The following is a 17,728-nucleotide window of genomic DNA, read 5'->3' as shown; positions in this document are numbered from 1 at the left end:
ATTGACTATGTCAAAGCCTTTGTGTGGATCACCACAAACTGGAAAATTCTTAAAGAGATGGCAATACCAGACCACCTTATCTGCCTCTTGAGAAATCTGTATGCAGGTCAGGAAGCAACAGTTAGAACTGGACGTGGACCAATGGACTAGTTCCAAGTCGGGAAAGGAGTACGTCAAGCCTGAATGTTGTCACCCTGCTTATTTAACTTATATGCAGAATACATCATGCAAAATCCTGGGCTGGATGAAGCACAAGCTGGAATCAAGATTGCCAGGAGAAATATCAATAACCTCAGATATGCAGATGACACCCCCGCCCCATGGCAGAAAGCGAAGAAGAACTAAAGAGCCTCTTGATGAAAGTGAAAGAGGAGAGTGAAAAGGCTGGCTTAAAACTCAACATTCAGAAAACTAAGATCATGGCATCCAGTCCCATCATTTCATGACAAATAGATGGGAAAACAATGGAAACAGGGACAGACTATTTTGGGGGGCTCTAAAATCACTGCAGATGGTGACTGCAGCCATGAAATTAAAAGACACTTACTCCTTGGAAGAAAAGCTATGATCAACCTAGACAGCATATTAGAAAGCAGAGACATTACTTTGCCGACAAAGTTCCAACTAGTCCAAGGTATGGTTTTACCAGTAGTCATGTATGGATGTGAGAGTTGGACCATAAAGAAATCTGAGCACCAAAGAATTGATGCTTTTGAACTGTGGTGTTGGAGAAGACTCTTGAGAGTCCCTTGGACTGCAAGGAGATCAAACCAGTCTATCCCAAAGGAAATCAGTCCTGAATATTCATTGGAAGGACTGATACTAAAGCTGAAACTCCAATACTTTGGCCACCTGATGCGAAGAACTGACTCATCTGAAAAGACTTTAATGCTGGGAAAGATTGAAGGCAGGAGGAGAAAGGGACTACAGAGGATGAGATGGTTGGATGGTATCACCGACTCAATGGACATGAGTTTGAGAAATCTCTGGGGGTTGGTGATGGACAGGGAGGCCTGGTATGCTGCAGTCCATGGGGTCGCAAAGAATTGGACACAACTGAGCGACTGAACTGAATGTTTAACGATTTCAAAAATAATTTAACCCTCTAGAGTCACCACGTCTTCTTTTTTAAATTTTATTTATTTCTTATTTACTTTTATTTTTCGGCTGTGCTTGGTCTTCACTGCTGTGCAGGCTTTTCTCTAGCTGTGGTGAGTGCAGGCTACGCTCTAGTTGGGGTGCATGGGCTTCACACTGAAGTGGCTTTTCTTGCTGCAGTGAGGGCTCCAGGCACGCGGGCTTCAGCAGTTGCAGCAAGCAGGCTTCTGTAGTTGTGGTGCACGGGCCCAGCTGCTCTGTGGCATGTAGGATCCTCCCGGACCAGGGATTGAACCTGTGTCCCCTGCGTTGGCAGGAGGATTCCTACCCACTGCACCACCAGGGAAGTCCCTAAGGATTTTTTTTTTTGTTTGTTTGTTTTGGATGTGGACCTTTTTAAAAGTCTTTATTGAATTTGTTTACAATATTGTTTCTGTTTTATGTTTTGGTTCTTTGGCCATGTGGGATCTTAGTTTCCTGACCACACCCCTTGCATTGGAAGGCAAAGTCTTAACCACCGGAGAAGTCCCCATTCTAATAATTGTTAAATGTAAAGTTTAGTGGCTTCGTATTGTTGGATACTCCCCATACCATCCATCTCTAGAACTTTCTCATCTTCCCAAACTGAAACTCTGTCCCCATGGAACACTGATGTCCCATTCCCATTCCCCTAAGTTTCTTGAGGTGAGAGATGTTTCATTTTGTCATTGCTGTATTTTTAATCCTTAGATCAGTGGTTGAGAACCTGTGGGCAATTTTACCCATCATGGGCCATTTGATGATGTCAGGGATATTTTTGATTATCATGACTGGAGGGGATGGAGTTGATACTGGCATAGAGCAGGTAAAGACCAACAACACTGCCCAACACTCTACAATGCCCAGGACAGCCCCCCTCCCAAGATAACTGGTGTTGTTCAGTCGTGTCTGACTGCAAACCATGGACTGAAGCACACCAGGTTTCTCTGTCCTTCACCATCTCCTGGAGCTTGCTCAAACTCATGTTCACTGAGTTGGTGATGCCATCTAAACATCTCATCCTCTGTCAACCATCTCTTCCTCTGTTGCCCCCTTCTCCTTCTGCTTTCAATGTTTCCCAGCATCAGGCTCTTTTCCAATGAGTCAGCCCTTCATATCAGGTGGCCAAAGTATTGGAGCTTCAGCTTCAGCATGAGTCCTTCCAATGAATATTCAGGATTGATTTCTTTTAGGATTGACTGGTTTGATCTCCTTGCAGTCCAAGGGACTCTCAAGAATCTTTTCCAACACCACAGTTCAAAAGCATCAATTCTTTGGCTTGAAACAAAGTTAGTTCTCAATAAAATTTGTTGAGGCAATGAAATGGCTAAACCTCCTTGAATCATCTTCTCTTCATTTGCAAAGGTGATTCATACAAATACATTTGATTCTCATTATTTGCAGTTTCTGTATTTGTAAATTTGCCTGTTGAACTTTATTTGTAACCCCCAAAATCAATACTCACGGTGCTTTCAGGATCATTTGTAGACAACACAGAGAAGTGAAAAAAAATGAGTACTGGCTGTGCCTGTGTTCCCAGCTGAGGCTGAACCAGGTGATGCTCATTCAAGCCTTGACTGTAAACAACTGTCCTTTTTGGGGTCTATTTAGTGCCATACTTTTAACATTTGGGGGTTTGTTGGTGACTTTGCTATTTATAATGGCCTCCACGCATGGTGCTGAAGTGCTGTCTAGTTTTTGTTAGCACAAGAAGGCTGCGACTGAGAGAGTTAATTTAGGTAGGCTGATAAGGAGTCTGGAGCCCTCAAGGAGGAAGGGGTCCAGTTCAGTTCAGTCACTCAGTCGTGTCCGATTCTTTGTGACCCCATGGACTGCAGGGTGCCAGGCTTCCCTATCCAACACCAACTCCCGGAGATTGCTCAAACTCATGTCCATCGAGTCAGTGATGCCATCCGACCATTTCATCCTTTGTCGACCCCTTCTCCTCCTGCCTTCAATACTTCCCAGCATCAAGGTCTTTTCAGATGAGTCAGTTCTTTGCATCAGGTGGCCATGGAGTTTCAGCTACAGCATCTGTCCTTCTAAGAAATATTCAGGACTGATTTCCTTTAGGATAGACTGGTTTGATCTCCTTGCAGTCCAAGGGACTCTCAAGAGTCTTCTCCAACACCACAGTTCAAAAGCATCAATTCTTTGGTGCTCAGATTTCTTTATGGTCCAACTCTCACATCCATACATGACTACTGGTAAAACCATACCTTGGACTAGTTGGAACTTTGTCGGCAAAGTAATGTCTCTGCTTTCTAATATGCTGTCTAGGTTGATCATAGCTTTTCTTCCAAGGAGTAAGTGTCTTTTAATTTCATGGCTGCAGTCACCATCTGCAGTGATTTTAGAGCCCCCCAAAATAGTCTGTCCCTGTTTCCATTGTTTTCCCATCTATTTGTCATGAAATGATGGGACTGGATGCCATGATCTTAGTTTTCTGAATGTTGAGTTTTAAGCCAGCCTTTTCACTCTCCTCTTTCACTTTCATCAAGAGGCTCTTTAGTTCTTCTTCGCTTTCTGCCATGGGGCGGGGGTGTCATCTGCATATCTGAGGTTATTGATATTTCTCCTGGCAATCTTGACTCCAGCTTGTGCTTCATCCAGCCCAGCATTTCGCATGATGTACTCTGCATATAAGTTAAATCAGTAGGTGACAATATACAGCCTTGACATACTCCTTCCCCAATTTGGAACCAATCCGTTGTTCCATGTCTAGTTCTAACTGTTGCTTCTTGACATGCATACAGATTTCTCAGGAGGCAGATAAGGTGGTCTGGTATTCCCATATCTTTAAGAATTTTCCACAGTTTATTGTGATCCACACAGTCAAAGATTTTGGCATAGTCAATAAATCAGAAGTAGATATTTTTCTGGAACTCTCTTGCTTTTTCTATGATCCAGTGGATGTTGGCTATTAGTTCTCTGGTTCCTCTGCCTTTTCTATCTTCAGTTTGAACATCTGGAAGTTCTCAGTTCATGTACTGTTGAAGAATTTTGAACATTTTGGAGAATTTGAACATTCTTGGAGAATTTTGAACATTACTTTGCTAGTGTGTGAGATGAGTGCAATTGTGCAGTAGTTTGAACATTCTTGGGCATTGCCTCTCTTAGGGATTGCAATGAAAACTGACCTTTTCCAGTCCTGTGGGCACTGCTGAGTTTCCCATATTTGCTGGCATATTGAGTGCAGCTCTTTCACAGCATCATCTTTTAGGATTTGAAATAGCTCAACTGTAATTTCATCACCTCCACTAACTTTTTTCGTAGTGATTCTTCCTAAGGCCCACTTGACTTCACACTCCAGGATGTCTGGCTCTAGGTGAGCAATCACACTATCATGGTTATCTGGGTCATTAAGATTTTTTTGGTATAGTTCTTCTGTGTATTCTTGCCTTGTCACCTTTTCTTAATATCTTCTGCTTCTGTTAGGTCCATACTGTTTCTGTCCTTTATTGCACCCATCTTTGCATGAAATGTTCCTTTGGTATCTCTAATTTTCTTGAAGAGATCTTTAGTCTTTCCCATTCTATTGTTTTCCTCTATTTCTTTGCATTGATCACTGAGGAAGGCTTTCTTATCTCTCCTTGCTATTCTTTGGAACCCTGTATTCAGATGGGTATATCTTTCCTTTTCTCCTTTGCCTTTAGCTTCTCTTCTTTTCTCAACTATTTGTAAGGCATCCTCAGACAACCATTTTGCCTTTTTGCATTTCTTTTTCTTGGGGATGGTCTTGATCCCTGCCTCCTGTACAATGTCATGAACCTCAGTCCATAGTTCCTCAGGCACTCTATCAGATCTAATCCCTTGAGTCTATTTGTCACTTCCACTGTATAATTGTAAGGGATTTGATTTAGGTCATACCTGAATGGTCTAGTGGTTTTCCCTACTTTCTTCAATTTAAGCTGGAATTTTGCAATAAGGAGTTCATGATCTGAGCCACAGTCAGCTCCTGGTCTTGTTTTTGCTGACTGTATAGAGCTTCTCCCTCTTTGACGGCAAAGAATATGATCAATCTGATTTCGGTATTGACCATCTGGTGATGTCCAAGTGTAGAGTCAACTCTTGTGTTGTTGGAAGAAGGTGTTTGCTATGATCAGTGCGTTCTCTTAGCAAAACTCTGTTAGCCTTTGCCCTGCTTCATTTTGTACTTCAAGGCCAAACTTGCCTGTTACTCCAGGTATCTCTTGACTTCCTATTTTTGCATTCCAGTCCCCTATGATAAAAAGGACATCTTTTTTGGTGTTTGTTCTAGAAGGTCTTGTAGGTCCTAAAAGAAATGTTAAGTTTCTTCAGCATTAGTGGCTGGGGCATAGACTTGGATTACTGTGATGTTGAAAGGTTTGCCCTGGAAATGAACAGAGATCATTCTGTCATTTTTGAGATTACACCCAAGTACTGCATTTCAGACTCTTTTGTTGACTATGAGGGCTACTCCATTTCTTCTTGCCCACAGTAGTAGATATAATGGTCATCTGAGTTAAATTCACCCATTCCAGTCCATTTCAGTTCACTGATTCCTAAAATGTCTATGTTCACTCTTGCCATCACCTGATTGACCACTTCCAATTTACCTTGATTTGTGGACCCAACATTCCAGGTTCCTATGCAATATTGTTCTTTAGAGCATTGGACTTTACTTCCATCACCAATCACATCCACAACTGGGTGTAGTTTTCACTTTGGCTCTGTCTCTTTGTTGTTTCTGGAGTTATTTCTCCACTCTTCTCCAGCAGCATATTGGCCACCTACCTACCTGGGGAGTTCATCTTTCAGTGTCATATCTTTTTGCCTTGTCATACTGTTCATGGGGTTCTCAAGGTAAGAATACTGAAGTGGTTGCCACTTCAATATTCTTGCTTTGGGAAGGGGTCAAGGGCCCTGGAGATGGCGAAAAGGGTCTGTGGTTCTCAAAGAGGAGAAAAGGACAAAACTTTTTTTTCTACATTGCCTTGTCTTTAAACCCAGAGCTAATGATTACACAACACTCAACGTAAACCCTGTACTAAGGATTATAGAACAACAATGTATCTTGCTCTAGGACTTGTTTCTCCTTCTTAACAAGAACCTTCTGACTAATCTTGCCATCTTATGTGGGAGTAGAATCTGGTAAGACCTTTCTATTGTTAGTTCTAATCTTGTTAATTTAAGATATATGCTGTAGGAGTGAGTCTAGTAAAAGTATATAAGGCCTTGAAAAGAATAGTGAGGAAGCACTCTCCTTCCCCCTTCTGATGTCTATGTCAGAAGCTTTCTCTGTCCATTTTAAACTTTAATAAAACTCTGCTACACAAAAACTCTTGAGTGATCAAGCCTGGTCCCAAAGCTAAATCTTCTTCGGAAATCACGAATCCAACATTGTTCACCATAAGCTATCAAGATGTGCCTTATGGAGAAAAAAAGCATGTTAGATAAGCTTCATTCAAGTGTGAGTTATAGTGTTGTAGACTGTGAGTTCAATGTAAAGCAATCTACAATGTATATTAAACAAGATGCCCTTAAACAAAACAAAACACACACACACACACACACACACACATTTATGTATTGATCGACTAATGAAAATGTGATCTGAGGCTTGCAAGAACCTAAGTCTGTATTTCCCCTGGGAGCAATGGGTCAGTATTTGCCATTTCAGTGTTTGCTGCAACATTATAGAGCAGAACTGCTGCCAATAACGAGAATCAACTGTATCTACTTCTGAGGGCTATTGTGTGGACTAGATAACGTTGTGCATGTAAAGCATTTTACACACTGCTCACAGCAAATAGGGGCTTTCCTGGTGGCTCAGATGGTAAAGAATCCACCTGCAATGCAGAAGACCTGGGTTAAATCCCTGAGTAAGAAAGATTCCCCTGGAGAAAGGAGTGGCAACCCACTCCAGTATTCTTGCCTGGAGAATTCCACGGGCAGAAGAGCCTGGTGGGTTACAGTCCATCAGGTTGCAAAGAGCCAGATACAACTGAGTGACTAACACAGCAAATAATAGGAAAAAAAGATACTATGCATTCCAGAGAAAACAGACCTGCTTTTGTAAAAGGTATGCAGCATGGATTAGCTAGTTAGAGCCTCAGGGAATCAGAATGAGGTCCTGGGTAATTACCACACTGGCCTTCAGCCAGGGCATGGCGGGGGAGCTGCATTTGCCAGACGCACTGGATTGTTCCTTAATGACCACACATGGCCATTAAGACACAAATGGAAGAATGCCATCCACTAAATCACCCATACGGCTTTCCTTGGCACCCTGGGCTTGCCATGGTTTCTGTCCAAGGGTTGACTAGCCCTGTGCCTGCTTAAAAGGGGGGCAAAAGAACACCAGTCCAGCATGATCAGTAAATGGACACTTTTAGGGGGGGGCTTAAAATTTTTTAAAAATTAAATATTTATCTTTGGTGTCTTAGTTGCAAGACACTTAGTTTAGTGTCTTTGGAATCTTTGACCTTCACTGCAGACTGAAGACTCTTAGCTGCAGCATGTGGGATCCAGTTCCCTGACCAGGGATACAATCCTGGCCTCCTGCATTGAGAGTGTGGAGTCTTAGCCACTGGACCACCAGGGAAGTTCCAAAAAATTAATTTAAAAAATTTAAATACTTGTAGACTCACACACAGTTGTAAAAAGTAACACAGAAAGATCCCATGTACCCTTTTCCACCATGTTACCCAATGGTATTAATAACATCTTGGAAAATTATAATACAATAGCACAATTGCTAATGATACAGTCAAGATACACATTTCAATCACCTTAGGAGCTCTCATGTTGCCCTTTTATAGCTACTCCCACTCCCCGTTCCCCCACCCCCATGCCCTTAACTGGTGGAAATCACAAATACATTCTCCGTTTCTATAATTTTTGATCTTTCAAGAATTTTATGTAAATAGAATCATATGTGACCTCTTGACATCAGCTTTTCCTGCTCAGCATAATTCTCTAGAGCTTTATCCAAGTTGTTGTGTGTATCAAGAGTTTATTCCTCCTTACTGCAGAGTAACATTCCATTTATATGAAATGTCCAGAACTGGCAAATCCATAGAGACAGAATGCAAACTAGTGGTGGCCAGGGGCTGGGGGAGGTGTGGGCAAGTAACTGTGAAGGGGTACAAGGTTTCTTCTTGGAGTGATGAAAATGTTCTGGAATTAATGTTTGTAACCGCCATCCACAACTTTATGGATATGCTAAAAAAAAACTGAATTGCACACCTTAGGTGGGTGAATTGTATGGTATGTGAAGTATATCTCAATAAATCTGTTCTTAACCAAAGAGTACAGTTTGGTTATGAACTGCTTCCCTGAATCCAAGTTCTTGAGGACTGGTGTCGGGCAGCTCACTGTTACCCACCAAGAAGGCCCTGCGTGTAATAAGTGGGTAAAGAACTATCTCTCAAAATGAATTACCCTTAGAACAGGGTTTCTCCACCTTGGCACTGCCGATATTGGAGACGGGCTCTTCTCTGTCATGGGGCACCTACCTGCACACTGCTGGGTCTTGTGCAGCATCCCTGGTCCCCACCTACTTGATGCCAGGAGCACTCCAGTCATGACAGCCACAGATGTCCCCAGACACTGTCCACTGTCCTCTGGGGGCAAAATACTCCAGTTGAGAACCGCGAATTTAGAGCCACTGAATCAGCAGGATTTGGTTGTATCAGCAGGGCCATATTCACCTAGCCAGAAACGGTCAGCGGGGCAACGAAACCCCGCTCAAAAAGGAAAAACCACTGCTGCTGCTGCTAAGTCGCTTCAGTCGTGTCCGACCCTGTGCGACCCCATAGACGGCAGCCCACCAGGCTCCCCGGTCCCTGGGATCCTCCAGGCAAGAACACTGACTGGAGTGGGTTGCCATTTCCTTCTCCAATGCGTGAAAGTGAAAAGTGAAAGTGAAGTTGCTCAGTCGTGTCTGACTCTTAGCGACCCCATGGACTGCAGCCCACCAGGCTCCTCCGTCCATGGGATTTTCCAGGCAAGAGTACTGGCTGCTGCTGCTGCTAAGTCGCTTCAGTCGTGTCCGATTCTCTGTGCGACCCCATAGACGGCAGCCCACCAGGCTCCCCCGACCCTGGGATTCTCCAGCCAAGAACACTGAAATGGGTTTCCATTTCCTTCTCCAATGTATAAAAGTGAATAGTGAAAGTGAAGTCGCTCAGTCGTGTCCGACTCCTGGCGACCCCATGGACTGCAGCCTACCAGGCTCCTCCATCCATGGGATTTTCCAGGCAAAAGTACTGGAGTGGGTTGCTATTTCCTTCTCCAATGCAGCCTCGAAATCCCCAAGCTGAGAGGTTAAAGGGAAGTCCAATATGGGGCGGGGCTTGAGGCGAGGGGCGGAGCTTGAACCAAATCAAAGAGGGTCGGGTCTGGGACTCCACCGGAAGAGGGTCGAGCCAAAGACCCTGATGCTGAGTAGAGGGAAAGTGGGGACTCCGAGTAAGGGGAGGGGCTTGCAGCGAGGGGAGGGGTTCGAGGCAAAGATACGCCCTCGGAAGCAGACTAATAAGCGAGAAAGCGCGAGCTTCGCGAGTGGGGGCGGGGCCTGAGGCGCGTGGCGGGGCGCGAGAGGCACGCGGCCCAGGCGCCGGCCAGATGACGTCATGCGCTGACGGCCCCGCCCCTTCGCGCCTCCGGGTCGGCGGGCGCTTAGTGGAGACGCCAAGATGGCGGCGAGTAACTATTATGGCTTTGCGCAAGGCGTCGGCTCGCAGTACAGGTAACGGCCCCCGCGCCGCCCGCGCCGCCCGCGCCGTTCGACCCTAACCCCGGCCCCGGGGAGGCCACAGCCCCGAGTTGTTTCTGTCGGGGAGAGCCGGAGGGGCTCCTGACGTGGGAGGGGGCTCTCGGCCTGTTGCGGGGATGTGCCCGAGGAGGAATTGTACCTCAGCGGGCACCGAGGTCTGACCACGGAAGGGGCTGCCCTAGGAGGATGCAGCACCTGAGGTGGGGGAGAGAAGACCGGCGTGGGACGGTACCTGACTGGGTTAGGGGCGGGGCAAGGGCCAAGGACAGAGGGCGGGGGCAGGGCGAGTAGGGAGAAGACCGAGACCTGTGAGGGCACCTGGCGGGGCAGGGGGTGGAGCAGAGAGACCTTGGCGGGGAGCAGGGGAGCGGAGGTGGGAACTTGACCCCTAATTGGGAGGCCAGACAGCCTCGGAGGGGTTCCTGACCGGGCAGGGGGATTTTAAGTTTGGAGGGATGGACCCTAGCGGGGGCGGGGGTCAGGGAGTGCTACAGAACACAGAGACCCGGGAGGGAGAGACAGAGGCCTGGGGGAGGGGGATAGAGGCCTGACTGGAGGGGCGGGCCGAGACTCAAGGGAGTAGCAGTCTGAACCTGAGGGATGTCCTGAGATCCAATAGGAGAGCAGGCACCTGGGGCTCCGGGGGACGGGAACCATAAGGAAGGGTAGAGGGACCTGGAATCCTGAAAGTCAGTGGAGGAGGCCATTGGGTACTTGAGTTTTAACAGACTCGGAGAAGGGAATTCTTGCCTGGAGGATCCCATGGACAGAGGAGCCTGGCGGCCACAGTCCATGGGGTCGCAAAGACTTGGACGCGACTGAGTGATTAACAGACTGGGAGGGCTTGCCTGTGGTAAAGAATCCGCCCGCCAATGCAGGAGACACAGGTTCGATCTCTGGGTCGGGAAAATCCCCTGGAGAAGGAAATGACAACCTACCCCAGTTTTCTTGCCTGGGAAATCCCATGGACAGAGGAGCCTGGCGGGCTACAGTCCCTGGGGAAGCTGAGTCAGACACGACTAAAATGCAATGCAGTGCAACAGACAGGGACCCAAGCATTGGGAGGGGAGAGAAAGGAGCTGAGAGAAGAGCTGGTGGGAGGTGGGGGGCGGGGGGCGTGGAGGTGGGCAGGGACAGGAAGCAGCCAGGGGAAGGAAATATCTAGGGGTAGAGACACATGGAGTGCGTATGGACTCCAAATGTACACACAAACACCGCTTTCCACGGCTTCTCCTTGGAGCCTCTGTTAGGTCTCAGTTTTTCAGCTGGGCATGCAAGACCAGGTCCCCAGCAGGGATGCAGACAGAGCTGGTGTCCCTGGGGAAAAGTGTCCCCCTCCTCACATCATTTTCATGTGTCACCCTGGGGTCAGTTTCCAGCTGGTAGCCTGGCAGAACCTTCCGGGCCAGTTGCTTACAGACTGGATTCGAACTGCCCCTTAGGTAACTGAGAGACTGGTGTCTGCTTGCAGGATGGGCCTGCGCCTCATGTTTGTTTCATGCTCTGTTTCAGCACGTTGAACACAGGTCAGGCTGGTGGGAAGTTAGTGCCCACCTGTCTACCCAGTTGTGATGCTGCCATGTTCGCTCCCATGGGGTCAGAAGGAATGAGGTCAGGGCTTGGATCCAAGGCTTGTGCAGCTTGCAGAGTTCTTCCTGTTTGCTGCACCCAGAGTGTTCTCTAGGTGTAGCATTGACTAGATATAGATTTTCTGTCGGGGAAAGGATGTCTAGCCTGCTGTTTCCTGAAACAAGAGTGTTGCATTTTTATGTCCTCTTTCCCTGTTTCCGGCATCCTTGGCAGTATTCTTATGGCCAGTGCTTAGTTACAGCAGCAGGACTTGGCTAGGCTGTCAGAGACCAAGGCCTTTTTTGGAAATGCTGTGTCCCTCTGCCTGCTTGCTGCCGCTTCTTTCTCTTCTTTCTCTCTCTTTTTCTGTTTCCCTTTCTTTTTCTTTCTCCAGTGCTTTCTTCAGTCAGATGTGGAAAATCACTTGAATGTTGTGCTTTCTATTAAGATTATCTTCCAAGAGAAATTTGAGAATTGACACTGGTAAAATAGGTAATCTCAGGACTTCAGATGGTCTTGTCATTTATTTGAATTAAGGTACTTAAACATTTTGATGCAGCTATTGTCTGGATTCTGATAACTTAAGTCATACAGTAAACATTCATGTAACTAAGGATGTGAAACTGTCATGAACTAAATGTCAGATTTGTCTGTGTCTTTAAAATTGTCCCCAAGAAGGTGTGTTATTCCTTAAGAAGTAGATTTAACTAAAACAGAAGCGTAGGAATTATAGCAAAGTAAATTTCAGTCTCACAAAACCTTGAAACGAGATAATCTGCATTATCTGAACAGTTTTAAGTTAACCAGACATTCCCTTTTGGGGAAAACGACTTCTGCTTGAAACCTTCAGCTGCTTTTAAAGTATATATTTCTTGTGTAATGTGCCATGGAAAAACTGATCAGATAATAGATTTTGTGAGTACCAGCTTTGTGGTAGCATTTGGACAGCAGTATTGACAAAGCCCATTTCATGAACTACCAAAGCAAAGACAGCAGTTTATTTCTTAGAGGAATTTTGTGTAGATTTTCTTGGCTTTTAAAACTGGTAACTACAGGGGCTTCTCTGGCAGTCCAGTGATTAATACTGCGTGCCTCCAGTGTAGGGGTGCAGAGTCAATCCCTGGTCGGGGCGCTAATAGCCCACATGCTGCGTGATGCAGCCAAAAAGTAAAAACTTAAAAAAAAAGAAAAGGATCAAATGCACATTCACTCTTGAACTATAAGAAAAGTTTGTAATTCCTTGTTAATAATGGTGATTTTAATTTATTTCACCTTATGTGGTCTTTTAGATCTCTTAAGGCTTTTTTAGAGTTAGCGCTGTAAGTTTTCAGAAGGATTAATCCCACTTGGAAAATTGAGTGCATTTAATTTGCACTGAATGTAGGTTTCAGTTGTGAGGCTGAGAGATGCTCAAGAAATCCAGCAGGGCCCTGTGTGAGTTAAGTCATGTTGGTAATGAAAACATTGAGAGCTCAGAGCTGTCCGGTGGATGTTCACACTGCTGGAACATGACAGGCAGGCCAGATCTACTGTGAACATTTCCCTCTTCTTGCAGTTTTTTAAAAAAGTATTTCTTTGTTTGGCTGCGCCAGGTCTTAGCTGCAGCCCTCGGAATCTGTAGCTGTGGCATGTGGGATCCTCCTCCCTGACCAGGGCTTGAACCCAGGCAGTTTTGTCAAAACATCACCCATCTAGTGTAGTTGGTGGCCTCTACCTTTGCATTCTTGTTAAAGCTAAGATGGCTGCTGGATTTTGGTGTAATAGTTGATTTCCCATCAGGAGCTTGATAAGCTTTTGGCGTTTATGTTAATGGCTGGATTCCTTTACCTGGCGAGTGTCAGAAAGTTGGAAGCCTGAGTGAAACCCCATCAAACTCCATTAGTGGTACTAACACTGAGGAGTGCTGGTTACCAACTCTCTGTGTTGAATAAGTCCCAGGCACTTGACATCTCGTCCAGTCCTCCCAGTTAATCCTGTGAGCAGGGTATTCTGATGCCTGTTTTGCTGATAAGGGAATGAGGCTTGGGGTACAGTAACTGGTGTAGGATCCCCAGGGTGACAAGCAGTGGGGTCTGGCTAGGCATGCGGGCTGCCATGCCTCTGCCCCTTGGTGGGGCTTACCTGAGTCTTTGAGGTGCTGGTGGTAGCAGACCAAGCCTGACACAGCCGCTTAGCAGTGGGGCCTGCTGGTGGAGACTGGGTTTCGTCATTCTGTAGGTTGTTGCCTGGATCCTGCCCCTTAAGTTTGGGTCCTAGTCAGATTGTGGTTTAGGGACATGTTCTTCCGACCTTGAGCAATGACCTTCTCTGGAGCAGGAAAGCCGAGGAAGCATCTAGTCCAGGGTGGTGGGGATGGTAATGGTAAGCCAAGCCGTATCTCTGTAATCTCTCCCAGTCAAAACAGGTAGCTTGGGAAAGGCACCGGGGCCCACGCCAGCCATAAGGAGCGGCACAGGAAGACCACCCATTAACACACCCAGGTGGGAGCCTTGCCCTGTCAAGGCGGGCGCAGCATCCAAGTTGTACCATTGCCAGCCTCTGTTGCCTGTACCCACCCCCCAGCATGCCCCCACTCCGGTCTCCAGGCTGTTCCAGAATAAACCTTCCCCTCCAAGGCCTGTCTGTCCCCTGAACTTAGGTCCCAGGAGCGCAAGCTGCCAGGGAGAATCTGATGTCATTGCCCCGGGGACTGGGATGGGGCTGGTGGGAACATGACCTGACTGCTCCTCAGCAGTACCTCCTTTCACTCCTGATGGGATTAGCTGAAGTGGACCCTGGGAACACAGGGCACAGGAGTTCTCCTGTTAGAGTGTAACTCCTGTCGTTTTTTTAAAGGCCCATCTCTATCAGGCTGAGATACCTGCTAGGGGTTGAGTGAGAGGGCCCTTTGGAAGGCAGTTTTGAGTGGCAGCTCTCAACTGCAGACAAAACCTGATTTCAGGGTATTTTAAGGAAAACCTTTCAAATGATAGAACTGTGTTATCTGTGTTTCTAACGCAAGTACATGAGGTACATTGAAAGTTTTTGAAGTGTGGATTTTGAATTTTCATTTGATACATTCTAGAACCAGAAGTCAGCTCATCAACCTCAGAGTATAAGTTAATTCCTAATTTAGATTTTTTTTTCTCAACATATTCTGTTTCTGAATGTTTTTTAGTTTTGTTTTGTCTTTTGTCTGGATCTACCAGTGTATATATGGAGGAGGAAATGGCAACCCACTCCAGTGTTCTTGCCTGGAGAATCCCATGGACAGAGGAGCCTGTTGGGCTGCCGTCTATGGGGTCGCACAGAGTCGGACACGACTGAAGCGACTTAGCAGCAGCACCAGTGTATATATTTAGAATGACCAAAACAGCTACATCAAATTTAAAAGCATTTTCAAGTGATCCTTTAAAATTGTGTTTTCACATTGAGTGTAATTGGTGGTGTTCTACGTGGCTGTGGAAGGTAAGGACCAAGACCATTGACCTGGATGAATAACCAAAGAGCCCTAAAAAGTAAGGCAGACAGGTAGAAAGGTATTCGTAGACTTTGTATTTACTATTTTATATGAATAGATTGAAAGTCTGAAACTTCAGATCAGGGATTGCAGACAGCCTTGTGAGGGGCAGACACGTATATGTATGAGTGGTCTAAGAGGACAGAGGGTATACCGGGGGAGGATCACAGCAGGGCCTGCGCACCCCACCCCCGCTGGTCATTGACTCGTGGGACTGAGCCTGGAGTCTTCCTGCTTTCCCAGAGAACCCGAGATCCCTGTTCTGTGTGAAATCCCCCAAGTTTTAAATACCAGGACCAAATTCAGACTGTGAGACAGATGACATCTGCTTCCATTCTGTGACCTTCCTTTATGTTCTTGAGGATACAAGAATGTACAGGAAGATAATTAAACTTAATGTTTAATAAGACAGGAGGAAAGGAAGACATTATAGTTTACAGTGAATAGTTGAAAGGAACAGTACCTATTTCAACTAGGAGGAGGAGCCCTCCATATCAACTGGTTTTAGTTATTTAAGAAAGTTCTGGGTTTGTGTGTGTGTCTGTGTATTAAAAATTAACATCAGTTTTTGTTTTCATCACGACTCTGAGCTCTTTAGATAGCTTATTCATCTAAGGTGAGGAACGCTGTCTAATTCAAAACAGAATTAGGAAGCTTTGACAAAGCACAGAGATTTTTTTCTTGTTTCTTTTGTTTTTTGCATGTCTGTGACACCTTAAATCTGAAGGGTGCTCTTTGGTCATAGCGTATGGTAGAATCTTGGTAGTAAAAGCTTTGGTACCACCCAGGGTTTCACTGTTTGACTGATTGTTTCTTCTTCTGTGCCTTGTACTGAGGCATCTGCCATCAGCTGGGAACTGATCTCTGCCTGTCCTTTCTTTGGATTTGTGTAAGGTTGCTAGACCTTTTTAAATTAGAAACTTCATTTGTAAATATTTTGAGGGATGGGACTTTTTTTTTTTTTTTTGGTAGATATTTTGCTGCTTTGGGCAGTTTTCTCCCCCCAGAGGTAAGTTGCATTTATGGCACATCACTCTTCACTTGCCTTTCACAATTAACTGTTGACTAAGAATTGAGAAGGCTTCCATGGTGGCTCAGTGGTAAAGAATCTGCCTGCCAGTGCGGGAGGCGCAGGTTCAATCCCTGGGTCGGGAACATCCCCTGGAGAAGGAAATGGCAACCCACTCCAGTATTCTCGCCTAGGAAATCCCATGGACAGAGGAGCCTGGCGGGGTACAGTCCATGGGATTGCAGAAGAGTCAGACATGACTCAGAGACTAAACAAGATTTGAGAAATCCCTTGCTTTGGTTCTGCAGCACTTTGTAGTTTGGAAAATCAGTTCCATAGACTGAGATTATCTCCTTGATGGGGAGCAGAATGAACTATAACTTCTCAGACTCTTGGAATGAATGTTTTAAAAAGCCAGTGGCTTCTTTTAAATTTTGAATGTCCTTGGTTGGATCCGGGGTTGGTGGTTCAACATATGTTGTATTTGCTCATGAGGAACTCAGATTGGCTGTCTAGTGGCTGCTTCCTGTGTTGACGCAAGAGGCACATGCGCTAGACCAGCACCAACATGGCTGTGGAGGTTCTTCTGCCCCTTGAAACAGCAGGAGAGGGCTGGACCACGAATGAGCCCTCGCTGTGCCCAGAGTAGCCTTTTAAGGGTTTGGTTCATTGCAGTAAAGAGGTGCAGCCACACTGATCCTGGTTGACCTGCACTGCTTTGGCGGGAGACGGTGTGTGTGTGTACATAACGCTTTCTGTTTAGCTTAACCAGCATGTATCAACAAGACGGCGTTCTTAAGCATCTGACCCACAGCGCTAACCATGCAGCCACCCTCCACGTGAAAACTACATTCCTTTTCAGAAGAACAGAAGAGGATTCTTGGAGTTTCACTGCCAAACAACGTGGCTCACCCTTGAGGCTTAGGAAGCTCCCATCAGCGGTCTCAAACCCCTGCTTCGGGAATGTCCAGCCATCTTGTGACTGTGTGGAGGCTCAGGCTGGCCCTGACTGGGGAGCTGGGGTCTCCTGACTACATTTCAAAGAAGGTTGCAGACGGGGGCAGAGGAATGAAATTCTCCATCCTCTTCCTAAGAGCCCAAGGATTTAGTGCATCAGATCTAAAGCTTTCCAGGGCGCTTTCTGGGTATCCCTGGATCTGAAATGGGCATTTCATATGGAGAATGCATATAGCTTTCATGGTAAAAAAAAAAAATCCGTTAGAAAAAAAATCAGAATTGTTACGGGTATAAATGTACGGTATGTCATATGTTTGACATAAAACCCTTGTCAACCAAAGTGCCAAACGAGGTCATCTCTCTGGGTGTGTATGTATGCGTGTACACACAAAGTAACAGGTGTGATCTCATTGCCAATAAAACATCTGAACACCTCCCTGATGAATGTCTTGAGTGAGCATGTTAGCCTTACCCTAACCCTAACCCCTGAATGTTCCTCAGCCATGTAGGAGTCACAGACACACCTGGGGAGCTGACCGGGGTCAGGATGCAGAAGCCAGGGTTTTCTCCCCACAGCCCTGCAGAGTTCATGATCATCTAGGCTGAGATGTCAGACTGTCCTGCACTCAGGTTTAACCCCTCCGTCTGGTTTAGTTTAAGCCACAGGGTGGGCAGGGGGAGTGTTAGGAGCAGGGCTAATAAGTGAGTGAGTGAAGAGCTCTGCCCTGGAGAGAAGAGTCCATGATTTGTTTTTTTTGTTTTTTTTTTTGATGTGAACCATTTTGTAAAGTCTTTATTGAATTTTTTACAGTATTGTAACAAATACTGTTATAAT

The 17,728-nt window shown here is 45.9% G+C and overlaps 1 protein-coding gene and 1 long non-coding RNA gene across 5 annotated transcripts in view; both read left to right on the top strand.

Annotated features, from left to right (window-relative positions):
* The first annotated feature begins 9,654 nt into the window (after window positions 1-9,654).
* ZFR2 (zinc finger RNA binding protein 2) overlaps window positions 9,655-17,728 on the top strand; it is a 45,598-nt gene continuing 37,524 nt past the window's right edge. Inside the window, exon 1 of one of the 4 annotated variants that reach the window (XM_044947941.2) lies at window positions 9,655-9,832. In XM_044947941.2, the coding sequence (XP_044803876.2) occupies window positions 9,780-9,832 (53 nt within the window). In that variant the 5' untranslated portion in view covers window positions 9,655-9,779. The remainder of the gene's footprint in view (window positions 9,833-17,728) is intronic. The other 3 variants (XM_044947940.2, XM_025293203.3, XM_044947939.2) reach the window with 3 other exon arrangements.
* Window positions 10,761-17,334, top strand: LOC112586958. The gene is made up of 2 exons (XR_006553490.2): window positions 10,761-15,936; window positions 16,700-17,334. It is a non-coding gene; the product is annotated as an uncharacterized LOC112586958 (long non-coding RNA).

This window comes from Bubalus bubalis, chromosome 9, assembly GCF_019923935.1.
Source record: "Bubalus bubalis isolate 160015118507 breed Murrah chromosome 9, NDDB_SH_1, whole genome shotgun sequence".
NCBI lineage: Eukaryota > Metazoa > Chordata > Mammalia > Artiodactyla > Bovidae > Bubalus > Bubalus bubalis.
Note: the sequence above shows the minus strand (reverse complement) of the source record. Positions and strands in the feature narration are given on the sequence as shown.